The 22597-nt window shown below is 49.4% G+C and overlaps 1 protein-coding gene across 1 annotated transcript in view; it reads left to right on the top strand.

Annotated features, from left to right (window-relative positions):
• WDR38 (WD repeat domain 38) overlaps positions 1–22597 on the top strand; it is a 182282-nt gene that overhangs the window by 89577 nt on the left and 70108 nt on the right. The window contains exon 5 of the mRNA XM_089693386.1: positions 18326–18406. Within this exon, the coding sequence (XP_089549512.1) occupies positions 18326–18406 (81 nt within the window). The remainder of the gene's footprint in view (positions 1–18325; positions 18407–22597) is intronic.

Below are 22597 nucleotides of genomic sequence, written 5' to 3'. Positions count from 1 at the left end.
GGACAGACAGAATTGTTACTGAGTGCCAGAGAATTGTTACTCAGGGACAGACAGAATTGTTACTGAGTGCCAGAGAATTGTTACTTAGGGCCACAGAAACTTGAATTAGGGCCACAGAATTTTTACTCAGGGACAGACAGAATTGTTACTGAGTGCCAGAGAATTGTTACTCAGGGACAGACAGAATTGTTACGGAGTGCCAGAGAATTGTTACTCAGGGACAGACAGAATTGTTACTGAGTGCTAGAGAATTGTTACTTAGGGCCACAGAAACTTTAATTAGGGCCACAGAATTTTTACTCAGGGACAGACAGAATTGTTACTGAGTGCCAGAGAATTGTTACTCAGGGACAGACAGAATTGTTACCGAGTGCCAGAGAATTGTTACTCAGGGACAGACAGAATTGTTACTGAGTGCCAGAGAATTGTTACTTAGGGCCACAGAAACTTTAATTAGGGCCACAGAATTTTTACTCAGGGACAGACAGAATTGTTACGGAGTGCCAGAGAATTGTTACTCAGGGACAGACAGAATTGTTACGGAGTGCCAGAGAATTGTTACTCAGGGCCCCAGAAACTTTACTTAGGGCCACAGAATTTTTACTCAGGGACAGACAGAATTGTTACTGAGTGCCAGAGAATTGTTACTCAGGGACAGACAGAATTGTTACTGAGTGCCAGAGAATTGTTACTTAGGGCCACAGAAACTTTACTTAGGGCCACAGAATTGTTTCTCGCACAGACACAGAATTGTTACTCGCACAGACACAGAATTGTTACTGAGGGCCACAGAACTGTTACTTGGGGCCACAGAAACGTTAATCAGGGACACAGAATTGTTACTGAGGGCCACAGAACTGTTACTTAGGGCCACAGAATTGTTACTCGCACAGACACAGAATTGTTACTCAGGGACACAGAATTGTTACTCAGGGACACATAATCGTTTAATTAAAGAGTATGTCATACAACATGCAGAGGAGTGGCAGAGGAGGCAATGTTTTAGGAGCGAGCAGACGTGGCAGCAGAGGAAGGGGTCGAGGCAGCACTATTCGCAGCCAGAGGCCAGTGCTCCCGGTGTCATCCAGCGGTCGTGTCTCCACCGACAACCCTGCCGTCGTCGATTGGTTGGCTCGGTCGTCTTCCTCTTCCCAGGTCACCTCTGACACCTACAGCCAACGGTCGGTGGGTACGTCAGACACAACCGTTAGTTGGCATGGCCCGGGACCAAGCCCACTGAAATCACGTGTCCTCTACCTGCCCCTGTCCTTTGGTGTTCCCTCACCAAGCGAAGTATCGCATGCTGTGGGCTCAGCCCCACTGTACAGTGAGGAAGAGCTAACAGAGGGCGGTCAGGAACGGGGGGAGACATCCGCCTTTTCAGCAGCCAGGCGAAGAAGTAGTGGCGAGGAGAGTGGCTCGGTAGCCGGTCTAGAGACAGGTCTGTCTCCTGACCCAGACGCAGCCGAGGGGGCTAGTAGTGAGGCGGAGACCCTACTTGATGATGAGGAGGTTGATCGCACTTGGCAGCCTTGTCGTCATCAGGCAATTTCTTCCGCATCATCAGGAGAAGAGGGTGGCAGCTTGGCAGCGAGCAAAACAGTCGGTGGGTTGCCCAGGAGACAGCAGCAGGGTCGCAGCAGTGTCAGTGGAGCCAAACGGCCACGGAGTAGAGCACCAGCTCCACTGCAGCCTACCACCACGGCCAGTAGTGGTGCCGGTGTGCACGGAGGAAGCAGCAGTCAGCCAGTGAGGAGTATCGGGGGCAAAGTTTCCTACTCGGCGGTGTGGCAATTTTTCGTCAAGCCGCCCGAGGAAGTAAACGTAGCCGTATGTCGACTATGTGGCCAGAAAGTCAAGCGTGGCCAGGGGGCCCATGTTGGGACTACAGCGTTGCGGCAGCATATGCAGCGTCGCCATTTGGTGGCCTGGGAAAACCGTGATAAAGATACGGCGGTTCTGCCCGCCCCAGCCCCCGCTCCATCACCCGCTCCGTTACTTGCTCCGTCACCCGACGTCAATCGCCCTCCATCAGCCAGTCAAGGCTCCAACACCTCTGCTGAGGGGAGTTGTCGCTCGTTGGCATCTTCCGCTCGTTCAGATGCTCCTTCTCCTGCTACTCCTCTTCACGGATTCCGTCAGCAGTCTTTCTTGGAATCCGTTTCCAAGAGACAACAGTTTGCGAGCACGCACCCGACGGTGCAAAAGCTGAACGTCCTCCTGTCCAAGTTGCTGGTGCTGCAGTCCCTCCCTTTCCAAGTGGTGGACTCAGCACCTTTCAGAGAAATGATGGCTTGTGCCGCGCCGCGGTGGAGAGTGCCAAGCCGTCATTTCTTCGCCAAAAAGGCAGTGCCAGCCCTGCATTCACATGTAGAAGACATGGTGGGCCAGTCTTTGAGCATGTCGGTCTCTGCCAAAGTGCACGGCAGCGCCGACGTGTGGAGCTGTAACTACGGTCAGGGACAGTACATGTCATTTACGGCCCACTGGGTGAACGTGGTGCCGTCACAGCCGCACCAGCAACTTGGACAGGTCACGCCGCTTTTGCCTCCACGTTTGCACGTCCTTGGTCCGGCAAAGATGTCCGCCTCTACCACCTCTTCTTCCGCCGTGTCCTCAGCCGCCACCCCCGTGCCAAGTCCCATTACCCGACCGGCATATCACATGTGCAGGGCGCAACGGTGTCACGCTGTTCTGCACCTGGTATGCCTTGGCGAACGTAGTCACACAGGGGAGGAACTTCTGAGTGTAATGAACAGAGAAATCGACAGATGGCTGTCTCCGCGCAAACTGAAAATCGGAACCATGTTGACCGACAACGGAAAGAACATGGTGTCTGCTCTGCGTCAAGGAAGGTTGTGCCATGCGCCATGCATGGCTCACGTGTTCAATCTGGTTGTCAAGCGGTTCTTAAAATCCACCATCCCACTGCAAGACATCCTTAAAATGTCACGTAAACTGTGCATGCATTTCAGCCATTCCTACACCGCAAAGAACACCCTCATTGAGCTGCAGCGGCAGAACGGAATTCCACAGCATCGCCTGATCTGCGACGTTGCAACAAGGTGGAATTCAACACTACACATGTTAGACCGCCTTTACGAACAGCGAAAGGCCATCACCGATTTCCTGATGTTACAAGCGGATAAAGGTACTCCCCTGTGTAACTTAGATGTCAGCCATTGGCAGCTCATGCGTGACACCTGCCGCTTGCTCAGGCCCTTTGAGGAGGCCACGCTATTCGTGAGTCGGCAGGACTATGGGATGAACGACGTCATTCCTCTGTTGCACGTCCTTGAACAAATGCTGTTAACAATGGCTGGTCAGGGTGCGGTAGACGTGGCGCACAGATCTCAACGCCACATGACCCCTGTGGGGGCAGGACAGGAAGAAGAGGAGGAGGTAGAGGAGGACATTTGTGCTCAGGAATTATTGAGTGAAATGGGTGGTTTTTCCACTCAGCGGACAGGAGTGGAGGAGCAGGAGCATCTGGTAGAGGAGGAGGAGGAGGAGACAGAGGACCCAGACGCACCGTGGCAGTATGCTGTGGAGATGGAGGCAGGGAGTCCCTCGCATTCCTTGGCACAAATGGCCCATAGCATGCTCGGTTGCTTGCGTAGCGACAGCCGAATAATAACCATCAGACAGAGGGATGACTTTTGGCTGTCCACCTTGTTGGACCCTCGCTACCGTTCCAAAATGGTGGCCTTTTTCACACCTGCTGAGAGGGAGGCCAAAATAACGTACTATAAAAACCACCTATGTAGTCAGTTGGTCTCTGCCTTTGTGCGCCAACGTCCATCCTCAGACACTGTGGGCCCTGTGCGCTCGCGTTCCGCTGCCATGGCAGCAGGGGAGGGGTGGGGTGGTAGGAGCAGTGGCAGCTCCACCAGCAGCAGCTGCCTCAGTCTGCAGTCGATGATGAGTAGCTTTCTTCACCAGCGCAGTGAGGAAACTACTAACCAGCCGCAGCAGCAGCAGCAGCATCAGGTGGACCTGGAGCAGGACCTCAAACAACAGGCTTGGGCCTACTTGGACAGCACCCTGCCAACCGAGGTAGACAATCCCCTTGACTACTGGGCAACGAAACTTGACCTTTGGCCCCAACTAGCTGAATTTGCCCTTGAAAGGCTGTCATGCCCAGCCAGTAGCGTGGCATCGGAGCGCGTGTTTAGTGCGGCAGGAGGTATTGTAACTCCGCGGAGGACACGACTGTCCACCCAAAGTGTGGAGAGACTCACGTTTGTGAAAATGAATCAGGCGTGGATTAGTCTGGATTTCAAACCACCAGTTCCTGACACAACTGACTAAATCCGCCATGAATCATGCCTCAAACATGTGCCACTTTGAGGTCTCCTCACACACTGCTGGTGTGTAGATTTTTTTGACATAGGGTGCTGGCAGATTATGGGCCTCCTATAGCTGCTGCCAGGCCCCTAATCTGCCATAGGCCCCTATATACCGCTTCCTCATGCTGCTGCCAGGTCCAGAGTCTCTCATGGGTCCCTGTACGGCCTCCCATTGCTGCTGTCTCCATCGCCACACTCTGCCATGTGCCACTTTCAGGTCTCCTCACACACTGCTGGTGTGTAGAATTTTTTGACATAGGGTGATGGCAGATTATGGGCCTCCCATTGCTGCTGCCAGGCCCCTAATCTGCCATAGGCCCCTATATACCGCTTCCTCATGCTGCTGCCAGGTCCAGAGTCTGTCATGGGTCCCTGTACGGCCTCCCATTGCTGCTGTCTCCATCGCCACACTCTGCCATGTGCCACTTTCAGGTCTCCTCACACTGCTGGTGTGTTGAATTTTTTGACATAGGGTGCTGGCAGATTAAGGGCCTCCCATAGCTGCTGCCAGGCCCCTAATCTGCCATAGGCCCCTATATACCGCCTCCTCATGCTGCTGCCAGGTCCAGAGTCTCTCATGCCATGTGCCACTTTCAGGTCTCCTCACACACTGCTGGTGTGTAGAATTTTTTGACATAGGGTGCTGGCAGATTAAGGGCCTCCCATAGCTGCTGCCAGGCCCCTAATCTGCCATAGGCCCCTATATACCGCTTCCTCATGCTGCTGCCAGGTCCAGAGTCTGTCATGGGTCCCTGTACGGCCTCCCATTGCTGCTGTCTCCATCGCCACACTCTGCCATGTGCCACTTTCAGGTCTCCTCACACTGCTGGTGTGTTGAATTTTTTGACATAGGGTGCTGGCAGATTATGGGCCTCCTATAGCTGCTGCCAGGCCCCTAATCTGCCATGGGCCCCTATATACCGCCTCCTCATGCTGCTGCCAGGTCCAGAGTCTGTCATGGGTCCCTGTACGGCCTCCCATTGCTGCTGTCTCCATCGCCACACTCTGCCATGTGCCACTTTCAGGTCTCCTCACACACTGCTGGTGTGTAGAATTTTTTGACATAGGGTGCTGGCAGATTATGGGCCTCCCATTGCTGCTGCCAGGCCCCTAATCTGCCATAGGCCCCTATATACCGCTTCCTCATGCTGCTGCCAGGTCCAGAGTCTCTCATGGGTCCCTGTACGGCCTCCCATTGCTGCTGTCTCCATCGCCACACTCTGCCATGTGCCACTTTCAGGTCTCCTCACACTGCTGGTGTGTTGAATTTTTTGACATAGGGTGCTGGCAGATTAAGGGCCTCCCATAGCTGCTGCCAGGCCCCTAATCTGCCATAGGCCCCTATATACCGCCTCCTCATGCTGCTGCCAGGTCCAGAGTCTGTCATGGGTCCCTGTACGGCCTCCCATTGCTGCTGTCTCCATCGCCACACTCTGCCATGTGCCACTTTCAGGTCTCCTCACACACTGCTGGTGTGTAGAATTTTTTGACATAGGGTGCTGGCAGATTATGGGCCTCCCATTGCTGCTGCCAGGCCCCTAATCTGCCATAGGCCCCTGTATACCGCTTCCTCATGCTGCTGCCAGGTCCAGAGTCTCTCATGCCATGTGCCACTTTCAGGTCTCCTCACACACTGCTGGTGTGTAGAATTTTTTGACATAGGGTGCTGGCAGATTAAGGGCCTCCCATAGCTGCTGCCAGGCCCCTAATCTGCCATAGGCCCCTATATACCGCTTCCTCATGCTGCTGCCAGGTCCAGAGTCTGTCATGGGTCCCTGTACGGCCTCCCATTGCTGCTGTCTCCATCGCCACACTCTGCCATGTGCCACTTTCAGGTCTCCTCACACTGCTGGTGTGTTGAATTTTTTGACATAGGGTGCTGGCAGATTATGGGCCTCCTATAGCTGCTGCCAGGCCCCTAATCTGCCATGGGCCCCTATATACCGCCTCCTCATGCTGCTGCCAGGTCCAGAGTCTGTCATGGGTCCCTGTACGGCCTCCCATTGCTGCTGTCTCCATCGCCACACTCTGCCATGTGCCACTTTCAGGTCTCCTCACACACTGCTGGTGTGTAGAATTTTTTGACATAGGGTGCTGGCAGATTATGGGCCTCCCATTGCTGCTGCCAGGCCCCTAATCTGCCATAGGCCCCTATATACCGCTTCCTCATGCTGCTGCCAGGTCCAGAGTCTCTCATGCCATGTGCCACTTTCAGGTCTCCTCACACACTGCTGGTGTGTAGAATTTTTTGACATAGGGTGCTGGCAGATTAAGGGCCTCCCATAGCTGCTGCCAGGCCCCTAATCTGCCATAGGCCCCTATATACCGCTTCCTCATGCTGCTGCCAGGTCCAGAGTCTGTCATGGGTCCCTGTACGGCCTCCCATTGCTGCTGTCTCCATCGCCACACTCTGCCATGTGCCACTTTCAGGTCTCCTCACACTGCTGGTGTGTTGAATTTTTTGACATAGGGTGCTGGCAGATTATGGGCCTCCTATAGCTGCTGCCAGGCCCCTAATCTGCCATGGGCCCCTATATACCGCCTCCTCATGCTGCTGCCAGGTCCAGAGTCTGTCATGGGTCCCTGTACGGCCTCCCATTGCTGCTGTCTCCATCGCCACACTCTGCCATGTGCCACTTTCAGGTCTCCTCACACACTGCTGGTGTGTAGAATTTTTTGACATAGGGTGCTGGCAGATTATGGGCCTCCCATTGCTGCTGCCAGGCCCCTAATCTGCCATAGGCCCCTATATACCGCTTCCTCATGCTGCTGCCAGGTCCAGAGTCTCTCATGGGTCCCTGTACGGCCTCCCATTGCTGCTGTCTCCATCGCCACACTCTGCCATGTGCCACTTTCAGGTCTCCTCACACTGCTGGTGTGTTGAATTTTTTGACATAGGGTGCTGGCAGATTAAGGGCCTCCCATAGCTGCTGCCAGGCCCCTAATCTGCCATAGGCCCCTATATACCGCCTCCTCATGCTGCTGCCAGGTCCAGAGTCTGTCATGGGTCCCTGTACGGCCTCCCATTGCTGCTGTCTCCATCGCCACACTCTGCCATGTGCCACTTTCAGGTCTCCTCACACACTGCTGGTGTGTAGAATTTTTTGACATAGGGTGCTGGCAGATTATGGGCCTCCCATTGCTGCTGCCAGGCCCCTAATCTGCCATAGGCCCCTATATACCGCTTCCTCATGCTGCTGCCAGGTCCAGAGTCTCTCATGCCATGTGCCACTTTCAGGTCTCCTCACACACTGCTGGTGTGTAGAATTTTTTGACATAGGGTGCTGGCAGATTATGGGCCTCCCATAGCTGCTGCCAGGCCCCTAATCTGCCATGGGCCCCTATATACCGCCTCCTCATGCTGCTGCCAGGTCCAGAGTCTGTCATGGGTCCCTGTACGGCCTCCCATTGCTGCTGTCTCCATCGCCACACTCTGCCATGTGCCACTTTCAGGTCTCCTCACACACTGCTGGTGTGTAGAATTTTTTGACATAGGGTGCTGGCAGATTATGGGCCTCCCATTGCTGCTGCCAGGCCCCTAATCTGCCATAGGCCCCTATATACCGCTTCCTCATGCTGCTGCCAGGTCCAGAGTCTCTCATGGGTTCCTGTACGGCCTCCCATTGCTGCTGTCTCCATCGCCACACTCTGCCATGTGCCACTTTCAGGTCTCCTCACACTGCTGGTGTGTTGAATTTTTTGACATAGGGTGCTGGCAGATTAAGGGCCTCCCATAGCTGCTGCCAGGCCCCTAATCTGCCATAGGCCCCTATATACCGCCTCCTCATGCTGCTGCCAGGTCCAGAGTCTGTCATGGGTCCCTGTACGGCCTCCCATTGCTGCTGTCTCCATCGCCACACTCTGCCATGTGCCACTTTCAGGTCTCCTCACACACTGCTGGTGTGTAGAATTTTTTGACATAGGGTGCTGGCAGATTATGGGCCTCCCATTGCTGCTGCCAGGCCCCTAATCTGCCATAGGCCCCTATATACCGCTTCCTCATGCTGCTGCCAGGTCCAGAGTCTCTCATGCCATGTGCCACTTTCAGGTCTCCTCACACACTGCTGGTGTGTAGAATTTTTTGACATAGGGTGCTGGCAGATTATGGGCCTCCCATAGCTGCTGCCAGGCCCCTAATCTGCCATGGGCCCCTATATACCGCCTCCTCATGCTGCTGCCAGGTCCAGAGTCTGTCATGGGTCCCTGTACGGCCTCCCATTGCTGCTGTCTCCATCGCCACACTCTGCCATGTGCCACTTTCAGGTCTCCTCACACACTGCTGGTGTGTAGAATTTTTTGACATAGGGTGCTGGCAGATTATGGGCCTCCCATTGCTGCTGCCAGGCCCCTAATCTGCCATAGGCCCCTATATACCGCTTCCTCATGCTGCTGCCAGGTCCAGAGTCTCTCATGCCATGTGCCACTTTCAGGTCTCCTCACACACTGCTGGTGTGTAGAATTTTTTGACATAGGGTGCTGGCAGATTAAGGGCCTCCCATAGCTGCTGCCAGGCCCCTAATCTGCCATAGGCCCCTATATACCGCTTCCTCATGCTGCTGCCAGGTCCAGAGTCTGTCATGGGTCCCTGTACGGCCTCCCATTGCTGCTGTCTCCATCGCCACACTCTGCCATGTGCCACTTTCAGGTCTCCTCACACTGCTGGTGTGTTGAATTTTTTGACATAGGGTGCTGGCAGATTATGGGCCTCCTATAGCTGCTGCCAGGCCCCTAATCTGCCATGGGCCCCTATATACCGCCTCCTCATGCTGCTGCCAGGTCCAGAGTCTGTCATGGGTCCCTGTACGGCCTCCCATTGCTGCTGTCTCCATCGCCACACTCTGCCATGTGCCACTTTCAGGTCTCCTCACACACTGCTGGTGTGTAGAATTTTTTGACATAGGGTGCTGGCAGATTAAGGGCCTCCCATAGCTGCTGCCAGGCCCCTAATCTGCCATAGGCCCCTATATACCACCTCCTCATGTTGCTGCCAGGTCCAGAGTCTGTCATGGGTCCCTGTACGGCCTCCCATTGCTGCTGTCTCCATCGCCACACTCTGCCATGTGCCACTTTCAGGTCTCCTCACACACTGCTGGTGTGTAGAATTTTTTGACATAGGGTGCTGGCAGATTAAGGGCCTCCCATAGCTGCTGCCAGGCCCCTAATCTGCCATAGGCCCCTATATACCGCCTCCTCATGCTGCTGCCAGGTCCAGAGTCTGTCATGGGTCCCTGTACGGCCTCCCATTGCTGCTGTCTCCATCGCCACACTCTGCCATGTGCCACTTTCAGGTCTCCTCACACACTGCTGGTGTGTTGAATTTTTTGACATAGGGTGCTGGCAGATTATGGGCCTCCTATAGCTGCTGCCAGGCCCCTAATCTGCCATAGGCCCCTATATACCGCTTCCTCATGCTGCTGCCAGGTCCAGAGTCTCTCATGCCATGTGCCACTTTCAGGTCTCCTCACACTGCTGGTGTGTAGAATTTTTTTGACATAGGGTGCTGGCAGATTATGGGCCTCCTATAGCTGCTGCCAGGCCCCTAATCTGCCATAGGCCCCTATATACCGCCTCCTCATGCTGCTGCCAGGTCCAGAGTCTGTCATGGGTCCCTGTACGGCCTCCCATTGCTGCTGTCTCCATCGCCACACTCTGCCATGTGCCACTTTCAGGTCTCCTCACACACTGCTGGTGTGTAGAATTTTTTGACATAGGGTGCTGGCAGATTACGGGCCTCCCATAGCTGCTGCCAGGCCCCTAATCTGCCATGGGCCCCTATACCGACTCCTCATGCTGTGACGTTGCAACAAGGTGGAATTCAACCCTACATATGTTAGACCGCCTTTACGAACAGCAAAAGGCCATCACAGATTTCCTGATGTTAAAAGCGGATAAAGGTATTCCCTGTGTAACTTAGATGTCAGCCATTGGCAGCTCATGCGTGACACCTGCGCTTGCTCAGGCCCTTTGAGGAGGCCACGCTATTCGTGAGTCGGCAGGACTATGGGATGAACGACGTCATTCCTCTGTTGCACGTCCTGGAACAAATGCTGTTAACAATGGCTGGTCAGGGTGCGGTAGACGTGGCGCACAGATCTCAACGCCACATGACCCCTGTGGGGGCAGGACAGGAAGAAGAGGAGGAGGTAGAGGAGGACATTGGTGCTCAGGAATTATTGAGTGAAATGGGTGGTTTTTCCACTCAGCGGACAGGAGTGGAGGAGCAGGAGCATCTGGTAGAGGAGGAGGAGGAGGAGGAGACAGAGGACCCAGACGCACCGTGGCAGTATGCTGTGGAGATGGAGGCAGGGAGTCCCTCGCATTCCTTGGCACAAATGGCCCATAGCATGCTCGGTTGCTTGCGTAGCGACAGCCGAATAATAACCATCAGACAGAGGGATGACTTTTGGCTGTCCACCTTGTTGGACCCTCGCTACCGTTCCAAAATGGTGGCCTTTTTCACACCTGCTGAGAGGGAGGCCAAAATAACGTACTATAAAAACCACCTATGTAGTCAGCTGGTCTCTGCCTGTCTGCGCCAACGTCCATCCTCAGACACTGTGGGCCCTGTGCGCTCGCGTTCCGCTGCGATGGCAGCAGGGGAGGGGTGGGGTGGTAGGAGCAGTGGCAGCTCCACCAGCAGCGGCTGCCTCAGTCTGCAGTCGATGATGAGTAGCTTTCTTCACCAGCGCAGTGAGGAAACTACTAACCAGCCGCAGCAGCAGCAGCAGCAGCAGCAGCATCAGGTGGACCTGGAGCAGGACCTCAAACAACAGGCTTAGGCCTACTTGGACAGCACCCTGCCAACCGAGGTAGACAATCCCCTTGACTACTGGGCAACGAAACTTGACCTTTGGCCCCAACTAGCTGAATTTGCCCTTGAAAGGCTGTCATGCCCGGCCAGTAGCGTGGCATCGGAGCGCGTGTTTAGTGCGGCAGGAGGTATTGCAACTCCGCGGAGGACACGACTGTCCACCCAAAGTGTGGAGAGACTGACGTTTGTGAAAATGAATCAGGCGTGGATTAGTCTGGATTTCAAACCACCAGTTCCTGACACAACTGACTAAATCCGCCATGAATCATGCCCCAAACATGTGCCACTTTCAGGTCTCCTCACACTGCTGGTGTGTTCCATTTTTTGTCATAGGGTGCTGGCAGATTACGGGCCTCCCATAGCTGCTGCCAGGCCCCTAATCTGCCATGGGCCCCTATACCGCCTCCTCATGCTGCTGCCAAGTCCAGAGTCTCTCATGGGTCCCTGTACGGCCTCCCATTGCTGCTGTCTCCATCGCCACACTCTGCCATGTGCCACTTTCAGGTCTCCTCACACTGCTGGTGTATTCCATTTTTTGTCATAGGGTGCTGGCAGATTACGGGCTTCCCATAGCTGCTGCCAGGCCCCTAATCTGCCATGGGCCCCTATACCGCCTCCTCATGCTGCTGCCAGGTCCAGAGTGTGTCATGGGTCCCTGTACGGCCTCCCATTGCTGCTGTCTCCATCACCACACTCTGCCATGTGCCACTTTCAGGTCTCCTCACACTGCTGGTGGGTTCCATTTTTTGTCATAGGGTGCTGGCAGATTACGGGCCTCCCATAGCTGCTGCCAGGCCCCTAATCTGCCATGGGCCCCCGTACCGACTCCTCATGCTGCTGCCAGGCCCGTAATCTGTCATGGGCCCCTGTTGTCGCTTGTTGGCATATTCCGCTCGTTCAGATGCTCCTTCTCCTGCTACTCCTCTTCACGGATTCCGTCAGCAGTCTTTCTTGGAATCCGTTTCCAAGAGACAACAGTTTGCGAGCACGCACCAGACGGTGCAGAAACTGAACGTCCTCCTGTCCAAGTTGCTGCTGCCAGGCTTGTAATCTGTCATGCGCCCCTGTACCGCCTCCTCATGCTGCTGCCAGGTCCAGAGTGTGTCATGGGCCCCCGTACCGACTCCAAATGCTGCTGCCAGGCCCGTAATCTGTCATGGGCCCCTGTACCGCCTCCCCATGCTGCTGCCAGGTCCAGATTGTGTCATGGGTCCCTGTACGGCCTCCCATTGCTGCTGCCAGGCCTGTAATCTGCCATGGGCCCCCCTACCGACTCCTCATGCTGCTGCCAGGCCCGTAATCTGCCATGGGCCCCTGTACCGCCTCCTCATGCTGCTGCCAGGTCCAGAGTGTGTCATGGGTCCCTGTACGGCCTCCCATTGCTGCTGTCTCTATCGCCACACTCTGCCATGTGCCACTTTCAGGTCTCCTCACACTGCTGGTGGTTTCCATTTTTGTCATAGGGTGCTGCATGGCCTCCCATTGCTGCTGCCTCCACCGCCACACTGTGGCTCCACACTCTGGTTTTGGCCCCGTGACTGGCCAAATGAGTGAAGTGTGCGGTGATTCTAAGATCGACGGCACTCATCTGCATGTCATACTGCCTGACAGTATTATTTCTCTTCCCCAGCAGACTCCAAGGGCATTTAAATTAAAGGTACAGTGTTCAGCACTAATATTAAGTCTCTCTGAAGCCTAGAAACACCCTTTTTTAAGTTAAATTCACAGCGAATATATTCGACTCGAATCGAATTTTTTCTACGAATTCGCCGAATCAGTCGAATCGAATTTTTGAATACTTCGCTCATCTCTAGTGGTGGTGTATAGAGCCAAAAATGTTAGAATTGCATTGATGTCCCAATATTTATGGACCTGACTGTATGACATCCTCCCAAAATGAGAGAACCACCTTGCGCCCGTCATTACCTTACAGTGAGGAACAGAAGTATTTGAACACCCTGCAATTTTGCAGGTTCTCCCACTTAGAAATCATGGAGGGGTCTGAAATTCACATTGTAGGTGCATTCCCACTCTGAGAGACAGAATTTAAAAAAAAATTCAGGAAATCACATTGTATGATTTTTAAAGAATGTATTTGTCTTGCACTGCTGAACATAAGTATTTGAACACCTGAGAAAATCAGTGTTAATATTTGGTACAGAAGCCTTTGTTTGCAATTACAGAGATCAAACGTTTCCTGTAGTTCTTGACCAGGTTTGCACACACTGCAACAGGGATTTTGGCCCACTCCTCCACACAGATCTCCTCTAGATCTGTCAGGTTTCGGGGCTGTCGCTGAGCAACACAGAGTTTCAGCTCCCTCCAAAGATGTTCTATTGGATTTAGGTCTGGAGACTGGCTAGGCCACTCCAGAACTTTGATATGCTTCTTACGGAGCCACTCCTTGGTTATCCTGGCTGTGTGCTTCGGGTCGTTGTCATGTTGGAAGACCCAGCCACGACCCATCTTCAATGCTCTTACTGAGTGAAGGAGGTTGTTGCTCAAAATCTCACAATAAATGGCCCCATTCATCCTCTCCTTAATACAGTGCAGTCGTCCTGTCCCCTTCGCAGAAAAGCACCCCCAAAGCATGATTTTACCACCCCCATGCTTCACAGTAGTGATGGTGTTCTTGGGATGCAACTCATCCTTCTTTTTCCCCCAAACACGACGAGTGAAGTTTAGACCAAAAAGTTCTACTTTGGTCTCATCTGACCACATGACTTTCTCCTATGCCTCCTCTGGATCATCCAGATGGTCATTGGCAAACTTCAGACGGGCCTGGACATGTGACGACTTGAGCAGGGGAACCTTCCGTGCAATGCATGATTTGAAACCATGACGGCGTAGTGTTCTACCGACAGTGACCTTTGAAACTGTGGTCCCAGCTCTCTTCATGTCATTGACCAGCTCCTCCCTTGTAGTTCTGGGCTGATTCCTCACCTTTCTTATCATCAGTGATACCCCACGAGGTGAGATCTTGCATGGAGCCCCAGTCCGAGGGAGACTGACAGTCGTCTTTAGCCTCTTCCATTTTCTAACAATTGCTGCAACAGTTGATCTATTTTCACCAAGCTGCTTGGCAATTGCCCCGTAGCCCTTTCCAGCCTTGTGGAGGTCCACAATTTTGTCTCTGGTGTCTTTTGACAGCTCTTTGGTCTTGCCCATGGTAGCAGTTGGCGTCTGACTGTGGGGTGGACAGGTGTCTTTAAAGAGCTCAGACAGGTGCTACTAAGTTAGATTAATGAGTGGAATAGAGGTGGACTTTTTAAAGGCACAGTAACAGGTCTTTGAGAGCCAGAATTCTTGCTGTTTCTTAGGTATTCAAATACTTATGTTCAGCAGTGCAAGACAAATTAATTCTTTAAAAATCATACAATGTGATTTCCTGAATTTTTTTTTAAATTCTGTCTCTCAGAGTGGGAATGCACCTACAATGTGAATTTAAGACCCCTCCATGATTTCTAAGTGGGAGAACTTGCAAAATCGCAGGGTGTTCAAATACTTCTGTTCCTCACTGTATATGGCGGGCGGGAGGCGGTTAACAACTATGACTCATCTGCTGACAGCGGAACATAAACAAAAGGACAGGCATAGAAAATTAAAAGAAAAAAACAGTGTGGCGGTCCCATCCCAATCCATACCAGCCCTTAGGGAATCCTGCTGACAGCAAATGAGTCATAGTTGGTAAGGACACGGCGATTGCCAGCTCCTTAACAGTCAATTATTGGTTGTTAAGGACACTGCTGGCCTCTAAAAACCAGCTATTTCCTGGTTGTTAAGGATGCCCACATGTGCCGGCTCCTTGACAACCAGCTAAATGTAAACATTTAAGCATTTAACACAAGCTATGCAGTGGAATAACGTCCTTACAGGATGTCTCCAACTTACCAGCTGACCTCAATGCACTTAATTGGGAGACTATGTGGCAAATGAGGTTTAATGTTGATAAATGAAGGTTATGCACTTGGGGGCTAAGAATATGCATGCATCATACATACTAGGGGGAGTACAACTGGGGGAATCAATGGTGGATCAATAGAGAAGGATCTGGGTGTTTTGGTAGATCATACACTTAATAAAAGCATGCAAAATCCCTTCTTGTATTAAAAGAGGTATAGAATCAAGAGAGAGACATCATCATTTTGCTCCTGTATTCTTTTGCCCCTGTACACTATGGAGTAAGACCTCAAGTTCAGTTTTTGGGCACCAGTTCACAAAAGCAGACTAGCTATGTAATTATGTGGAGAGCAAAGGAATATGTAAACAAGGATCTCTACAGCGGGAGAACCAATAAAAGTAGGAAGGGAAAAAGTTTAAAGGAGAAAAGGAAAAAGGGAAAGGAGAGAAGGATGTCAAGGACACCCCATCCTAGGGCCTCAGTGTCTATAACAGCACATAAGGGGGGTGAGCATATTGAATCCACGGGGTTCATATTTTTAGAAATTTCTCATGGACCAGATTTGTGACCAGTCTTCCTTGTTTTTGGTACCTTTGAGATTGTGTTCCCATTTAGAAATTTAAGTGTTCCTATTAGAGCTGTTGAGACTATTCAACTGCAAGTAAAAATAGAGATACGTCTGGGGGAGAGAAGTGCAAATGTGCTCAAATAGCGAGAGTTAAGATGTCAGACCTTTATTAGTGAGCACCGCGGTTAGCCAATGTTTAATTTACAAAAAATGAAAGAGTTCAGTAAACAGGGTCTGGTGCTTGTCTCTGATTTCAGCCTAGGTGTGAACAGAGTGACCAAATGTGCTGGGTGATTCTAAGCCCGAAATAAATATTGGATTGCGTAAGAGAAAAGGAACAGGCAGGTGTGGAGAAATTAATTTACTAAAGTACTTCGTGGAGTCCAAAGCTTGGAGTGAGTGGTTCAGTAAAGGGTTTACAGATGTAGGTCTGAATTTTGAAGGGAATAAACAGAATGAACAAAGGGAGACCGGGGAGCAATAGAACACTTACAAATTGACCCACAAGGGGGCATGTTGCTCAGTATAAAAAGAAGTCAGGGAAGCAATCTGTGTGGCTTAAAATTATTTTGTGAATTTTGGAACTCCAAAGCCTCCTTGTTTTCTGTGTTTGAATGTGGTTTCTTTTGGGACCTGAGGCTTTTATTGACTCAGATCAATCGTAGCACATGATTCTCAAGTGATTTAAGGGCATAGGAAGGAATGGGGACAGGGAGAGTGCAGAACAGATAGAGGAGCTTTGGTAGATCTGCAATTTTTACAGAATTGATGCTTCCTATCCATGAAAGGAGACCAACTTTTTGTTGGTATACATTTGGGCTCATAGCGTGTGATATAATCATACACTCTATGAGAAAGGCGAGTTCCTAAATAATTGAGGTAGGAGGTGGGCCAGGTGAAATTATAATTTTGCTTTAATGAAGTGATCACAGCATTGGCGAGGGAGATATCAAGGGAAGAGGATTTGTCTTAATTTACCAGTAGACGAGATATTTTGAAAAACTGTGCAAGCATGAAAAACAAGACTGGCAATATGGTGTGGGGTTGGGTTAAAGTTAGAAGTAGCTCATCATCAAACAGGCTAACCTTGCAAAATGTAGCCCTAGGGAATAAATTGTACATTGAAAGTTTAAATGTAGGAGTAAGTGCTAAAGGTAGAGCATTAGGCAGCAGTGGAAGGTAAGAGTGAGCACGGAACCCAAAGATGGAATTGCGGAGGGGGGGAGGGAGGAGAAAGGAGAGATTGCTAGGCACTTATTTTTAATGTTTGACATTATTATTATTATACAGGATTTATATAGCACCAACAGTTTGCACAGCGCTTTACAAAATGAAGGTAGACATTACAGTTACATACAATTTGGTAGAAGAGGAAACAGAGGGCCCTGCTCTTTAGAGCTTCCAATCAAAGAATTTTACATAGCTACACCTGCAAAAGGGGCCATCCTGAAGTGATTTTCAGACTAAAGTCCCACTTTAGCATATTGGTAGCCACTTCAGAAACCGAAAAATTGGTTACGTGGTCTAAACAATAGTAGACTATATGCAGTAGTAGTTGTATTCGCCAATTACTTATTATATTAAAACACTCTAATTCATCCCAAAGGTGTTCTATCGGGTTGAGGTCAGGACTCTATGCAGGCCAGTCAAGTTCCTCCACCCCAAACTCGCTCATCCATGTCTTTATGGACTTTGCTTTGTGCACTGGCACACAGTCATGTTGGAACATGAAAGGGCCATCCCCAAACTGTTCCCACAAAGTTGGGAGCATGAAATTGTCTAACATGTCTTGGTATGCTGACTCCTTAAGAGTTCCCTTCAGTGGAACTAAGGGGTCAAGCCCAAACCCTGAAACACAACCCCACACCATTATCCCCCCTCCAAACTTTACACTTGGCACAATGCAGTCAGGCAAGTACCGCTCTCCTGGCAACTGCCAAACCCAGACATGTCCATCGGATTGTCAGACAGAGAAGCGTGATTGGTCACTCCAGAGAACACGTCTCCACTGTTCTAGAGTCCAGTGGTGCCATGCTTTACACCACTGCATCCGATGCTTTGCATTGCACTTGGTGATGTAAGGCTTTGATGCAGCTGCTCAGCCATGGAAACCCATTCCATGAAACTTTCTATGCACTGTTGTTGTGCTAATCTGAAGGCCACATGAAGTTTGGAGGTCTTTAGCCACTGACGCTGCAGATAGTTGGCAACTTCTGCACACTGTGAACTTTAGCATGCGCTGACCCCGCTCTGTCATTTTACGTGGCCTACCACTTGGAGGCTGAGTTGCTGTTGTTCCCAGTTGCTTTCACTTTATTATAATACCACTAACAGTTGACCGTGGAATATTTAGTAGCAAGGAAATTTCACAGATGGAGTTATTTTACAGGTGGCAACCTTATCACGGTACCACGCTTGAATTCAGTGAGTTCCTGAGAGTGACCCATTCTTTCACAAATGTTTGTAGAAGCAGTCTGCGTGCCTTGGTGCTTGATTTTATACACCTGTGGCCATGGAGTTGATTGGAACACCTGAATCCAATGATCTGGAGGGGTGTCCCAATACTTTTGGCAATATAGTGTGTGAGTGTGAGAGAGAGAGACAGACAGACGCTTTCCAGCGTGCATCTATTTTTTTCTTGTAAGGAAACCTTGGCACTAGAATATTTTAACTTTCTTTAAAACTTTTCTCAACAGACTGGCCAAAAAGTGAACGTTTTCAGTGGACATCAGGACACCATCAATTGCAGTGGTTTTTCAACAGACAGTTTATACATTGTAAGTAACTGAAGTTCTTATATAGACTCAAAAATTACAGGTGCATTCTGCACTCAGCATGCCCTTGTAGAGGAAAACACTCCGTTCTTACTATGCTAGTGAACAGCTGCAGCTGCTAGCAGTAACACTGCCAATTTGCAAACTATGTTTGGCTGACATGATGGCCCTGATTTACTAAGTTTTTAGTCTACCAGCGTCTGGCAGGCAGACTCAATTCAATCAATCAAGACCTGTCAGTCTGCAGAAAGGCGTATAGCAAACTCATTGAAAAGAGTCTACTTTGTAGACTCTTTCCTGTTAGTAAATCCGGGATCACGTCAGGCACATTTCTAGATGCAATGTCGGATATGCTAGGTGGCGCACAACTGAGAGCTTTGTCCCATTGGCATTTTTCTGTTTGCATATGAGAATACTTATAATTTAAAATAAAAAGCACACCTATATTAAAAAATGTTATTTATTTATTTTTGGTTTCTGTTCCTCCAGAAATGATCGGACAACTAATGCATTTCCTAATGAATAGCATACATTCTATTTTCAAATGTCAAACATTTTCACACTTATATTTCAAATAATTGAGAATGTCTAGTTCTATTTTCCCAATATAATTATATATCTTCATTCTCTTTAATCATGTAACTATTCTATGTTAAAGTAATAGTGCAGCGCTATAAATGCATGTTATCAATCATAAACATGTTATCAATCAAAAAAGTGCAAATAAGTGCAATAATGATGTAAACTGGTAAATGGTGCTAAAAAAGTTCATATAATCATTCCTGAATAATGTTAAAGTAATATGTTAAAGTAATAGTGCAGCGCGATAAATGCATGTTAACAATCATAAACGCATGTAAAGTCAACAAAGTGCAAATAAGTGCAATAATGATGTAAACTGGTAAATGGTGCTAAAAAAAAGTTAATATAATCATTCCTGAATAATGGAATGTCCTTCGTGTGAGAGTACCAACTCAGAGAGAGCCTATGAATGGCATGTGTGGTTTATCCATGACGAACAGTAGTGCATGAACTCGTGAAAGGTAATCCACCGTTGGGACGGATGTACACTCACCAGAACAAAAGTATTAATATGCATGGTTTATACACATCACACATCTGGGGGTGCAGCGATATGCTGGCAGCTGTGGGTTAGTCATCCAGCTCCATCCATCCATCCGGGTGGGTGCCAAAATGGTACTGGGGAGGAATTAACTCAGCCAAAGGAGCCAGAAAGGTGTTTAATAGTGTAGTACTTTATTATAATGGTCACGAGTAACAATTTAAAATATCCACGTGGATTAATAAAAATAATAGCAAAGTGAGTACCAAGATGGCCAGCGATCCTCAATGGCAGCGGCGTGGCGTCAGAAATAGGGCTCCACCCAATGCGTTTTGTGTACCCACACGTCCTATTGGTGTGCCCCTGAGGACGTGTTGGTACACAAAAATACTTTTGTTCTGGTGAATGTACACCCGTCCCAAGGTTGGATTACCTTTCACAAGTTCAAGCACTACTGTTCGTCATGGATAAAACACATGCGCCATTCATAGGCACTCTCTGAGTTGGTACTCTCACACAAAGGACATTCCATTCTTCAGGAATGATTATATGAACTTTTGTTAGCACCATTTACCAGTTTACATCATTATTGCACTTATTTGCACTTTTTGGAATTTACATGCATTTATGATACTCTGAGTGCTAGCTGCTACCTTCATATCTATACCTATATTTATCTTGTGTAATACCATTTTAGTGGTCTATATAATTTTACCAGCGCTTGCTTTATCATTATTTTTAAACACTGTAACTATTCTACATTCCAGCTCAAACACTGTCTCCTACAGTGACTTAGTGGTTAGAACTCAGAACTTACAGCACTTGGGTCATGAGTTCTAATCTCAGTCATGGCTGCATCTCAGTTTGCATGCTTTTTCTGCACAGGTGTGTTTCTGCCAACACTCCAAAGACATGCTGTTAGGTTAAGTTGTCTGAGGTTCTAGTCTTAGATTGTAAGCTCCTTGACATTTGTGAATGCCCAAAATTTGGACATCACTTTCCAGGGTTCTCTCAGTGCCATGACTATTGATCAGTCAATTAAGATTTTGGCTACTGACTAGAAAGTGGAAAGGGAGTGAATCTTACCTGCGTCCTGTTCTTCTGACAAGTTTGAAACTTTCAATTTTCCCTTTCTGTTTATTTTTCATTACAACTTTGTTTATCTTCTCTAAGGCTACATTCACAATAGCTTTGTCAGTAGGCATCAGACAGGTGTTTAGGAAGCATTTTTTGTGCTTCTCAAATGCCTATGAAAATTCTGCACATGGCAGCACACAGTGCTGTTCACACTGAAGCGTCAGCATTGCGTCACGGCAAAACTGGCGCCTCATGCCGAGTCAGGAGGAGTTGAAGCATCTCATTCAAGCGTTAGCGTTGCGTCATGGCCAGGGGCGGACTGACAACTCATGGGGCCCCCAGGCAATAGGGGATCATGGGGCCCCTGTGTCCTTGCCCAAACCTAAAAAAGCCTATGAAAAAGGTGCCAGGGGCATCTCATGGGGCCCCCTACTAACCCCGGGCCCTCGGGCAGTGCCCGAGTTTCCAAATGGTCAGTCCGCCCCTGGTCACGTCAAAACTGGCACCTCATGTCCAGTCAGGAGGAGTTGAAGCCTCCCATTCAAGTCTATGGTGCCGCTCCTCAAACGCCTGTCAGACGTTAGCGCTGCGGTTGCGAGGCATTTTCGGAGCGTTAATACCATTTGTGGTGCAGTTTTAATGCATGGCAAATGCTTATCACATGCCTCAAAATCGCGCATAGGGCATTTGGGGAGCATTTGAGGAGCGTTAAAAACGCTTCCCAAAGGTCTGTCTAACGCTATAGGGCCATTTGGCAAGAGTTATAAATAAAGTCAATTGTGAACGAGCCCTTAAACCTCTCTCCTTATATAACTTGACCCCCCTCGTCATCACCTGTTCCATCTGCAAATCTATGTATCCCCACCCCACTCTTTTTATTTAAATATTTATTTACTGATAAAAATGTGTCTCATTTCCTATCACCTCCAGCTCAGATCTCGCATTATTATATGATTTCTGATTGTATCTCACCACTAGTCTGATTGAATTCACAATTCCTAGTCAGTCCAGTTCCCTTACCTATAATAACCTTTAGGGCCAGTTCACACTACATGTGTTTCAGTTGCTTTTTTTGCATCCAAAATGCACAGAAAGAAAGTTATATGGTTGTCAATGTCATAGTTCACATCAGCGCTTGCAGTTCCAGTGCGTTGCAGGTGCTGCCAAAAAAGTTGAACAGGCTGCATTGTTTATGCATAGAACTGTACTGGAATGCGGTAAAACGTCCTGGAACGCACTAAAACGCACATGTCTCTAATTAAATTGAAGAAAAAGAGAGGAGTAAAAATAGACTGAAATGCATAAAAAAATGCAAAAAAAATGTCAAAAACGCATCCAAAATGCATTAGAACACACCAAAAACACATCCAAAATGCAGTGGAACACAAAAAAAACGCATCCAAAATGCAGTGGAACACATCAAAAATGCATCCAAATGCACTGGAACACACCAAAAACGCATCCAAAATGCACTGGAACACGTCAATAACTCATCCAACATGCTCTGGAACACGCTAAACATGCATCACAAAAGTGCATGCAAAAACGCATCTGGAACACATCTAGACTGTGTTTCTATATTGCGAACTGGCCCTTAGGACTTGTTCACACCATTTGTGATGCAGAAACGCATGCAAGAGCACGTTTTTTCCAGCACAGCAAAGAAATGCAATGCCCTCTGCAGATGTGTGCAGGTACCATGCAAAACTGAATTGCACCTCCACACGTCTGGTAAACACAGACACATTCACAGCCACCAAAACGCATGACACCACACTACTGTGCGGTTAGGTGCAACACACTTTTAAAGTAATATGCCTGCAGTATTTTTGCATGTTCCCACACGTTAGGCAGCCCATTGAAACTAATGAGCTGAGGAAATAAAAAAGTAAAAAATGCCACATTTGCACGGGTCCTCTGGTCTGTACAGCATGAATGAGGGGGTTGTTCATGTGGCTGGAGCCACCTGTTACACTATGGGGACACAGCAGCTGTATGAACACAGGTTTTAATCTGACAGGTATGAAGGCGTGGGGAAGTGGCCCTGAATGCTC

The sequence above is a fragment of the Staurois parvus genome, unplaced genomic scaffold (genome assembly GCF_062004578.1).
Source record: "Staurois parvus isolate SC_StPar_1 unplaced genomic scaffold, SC_StPar_1.0 ptg000630l, whole genome shotgun sequence".
Taxonomy (NCBI): Eukaryota; Metazoa; Chordata; class Amphibia; order Anura; family Ranidae; genus Staurois; species Staurois parvus.
Note: the sequence above shows the minus strand (reverse complement) of the source record. Positions and strands in the feature narration are given on the sequence as shown.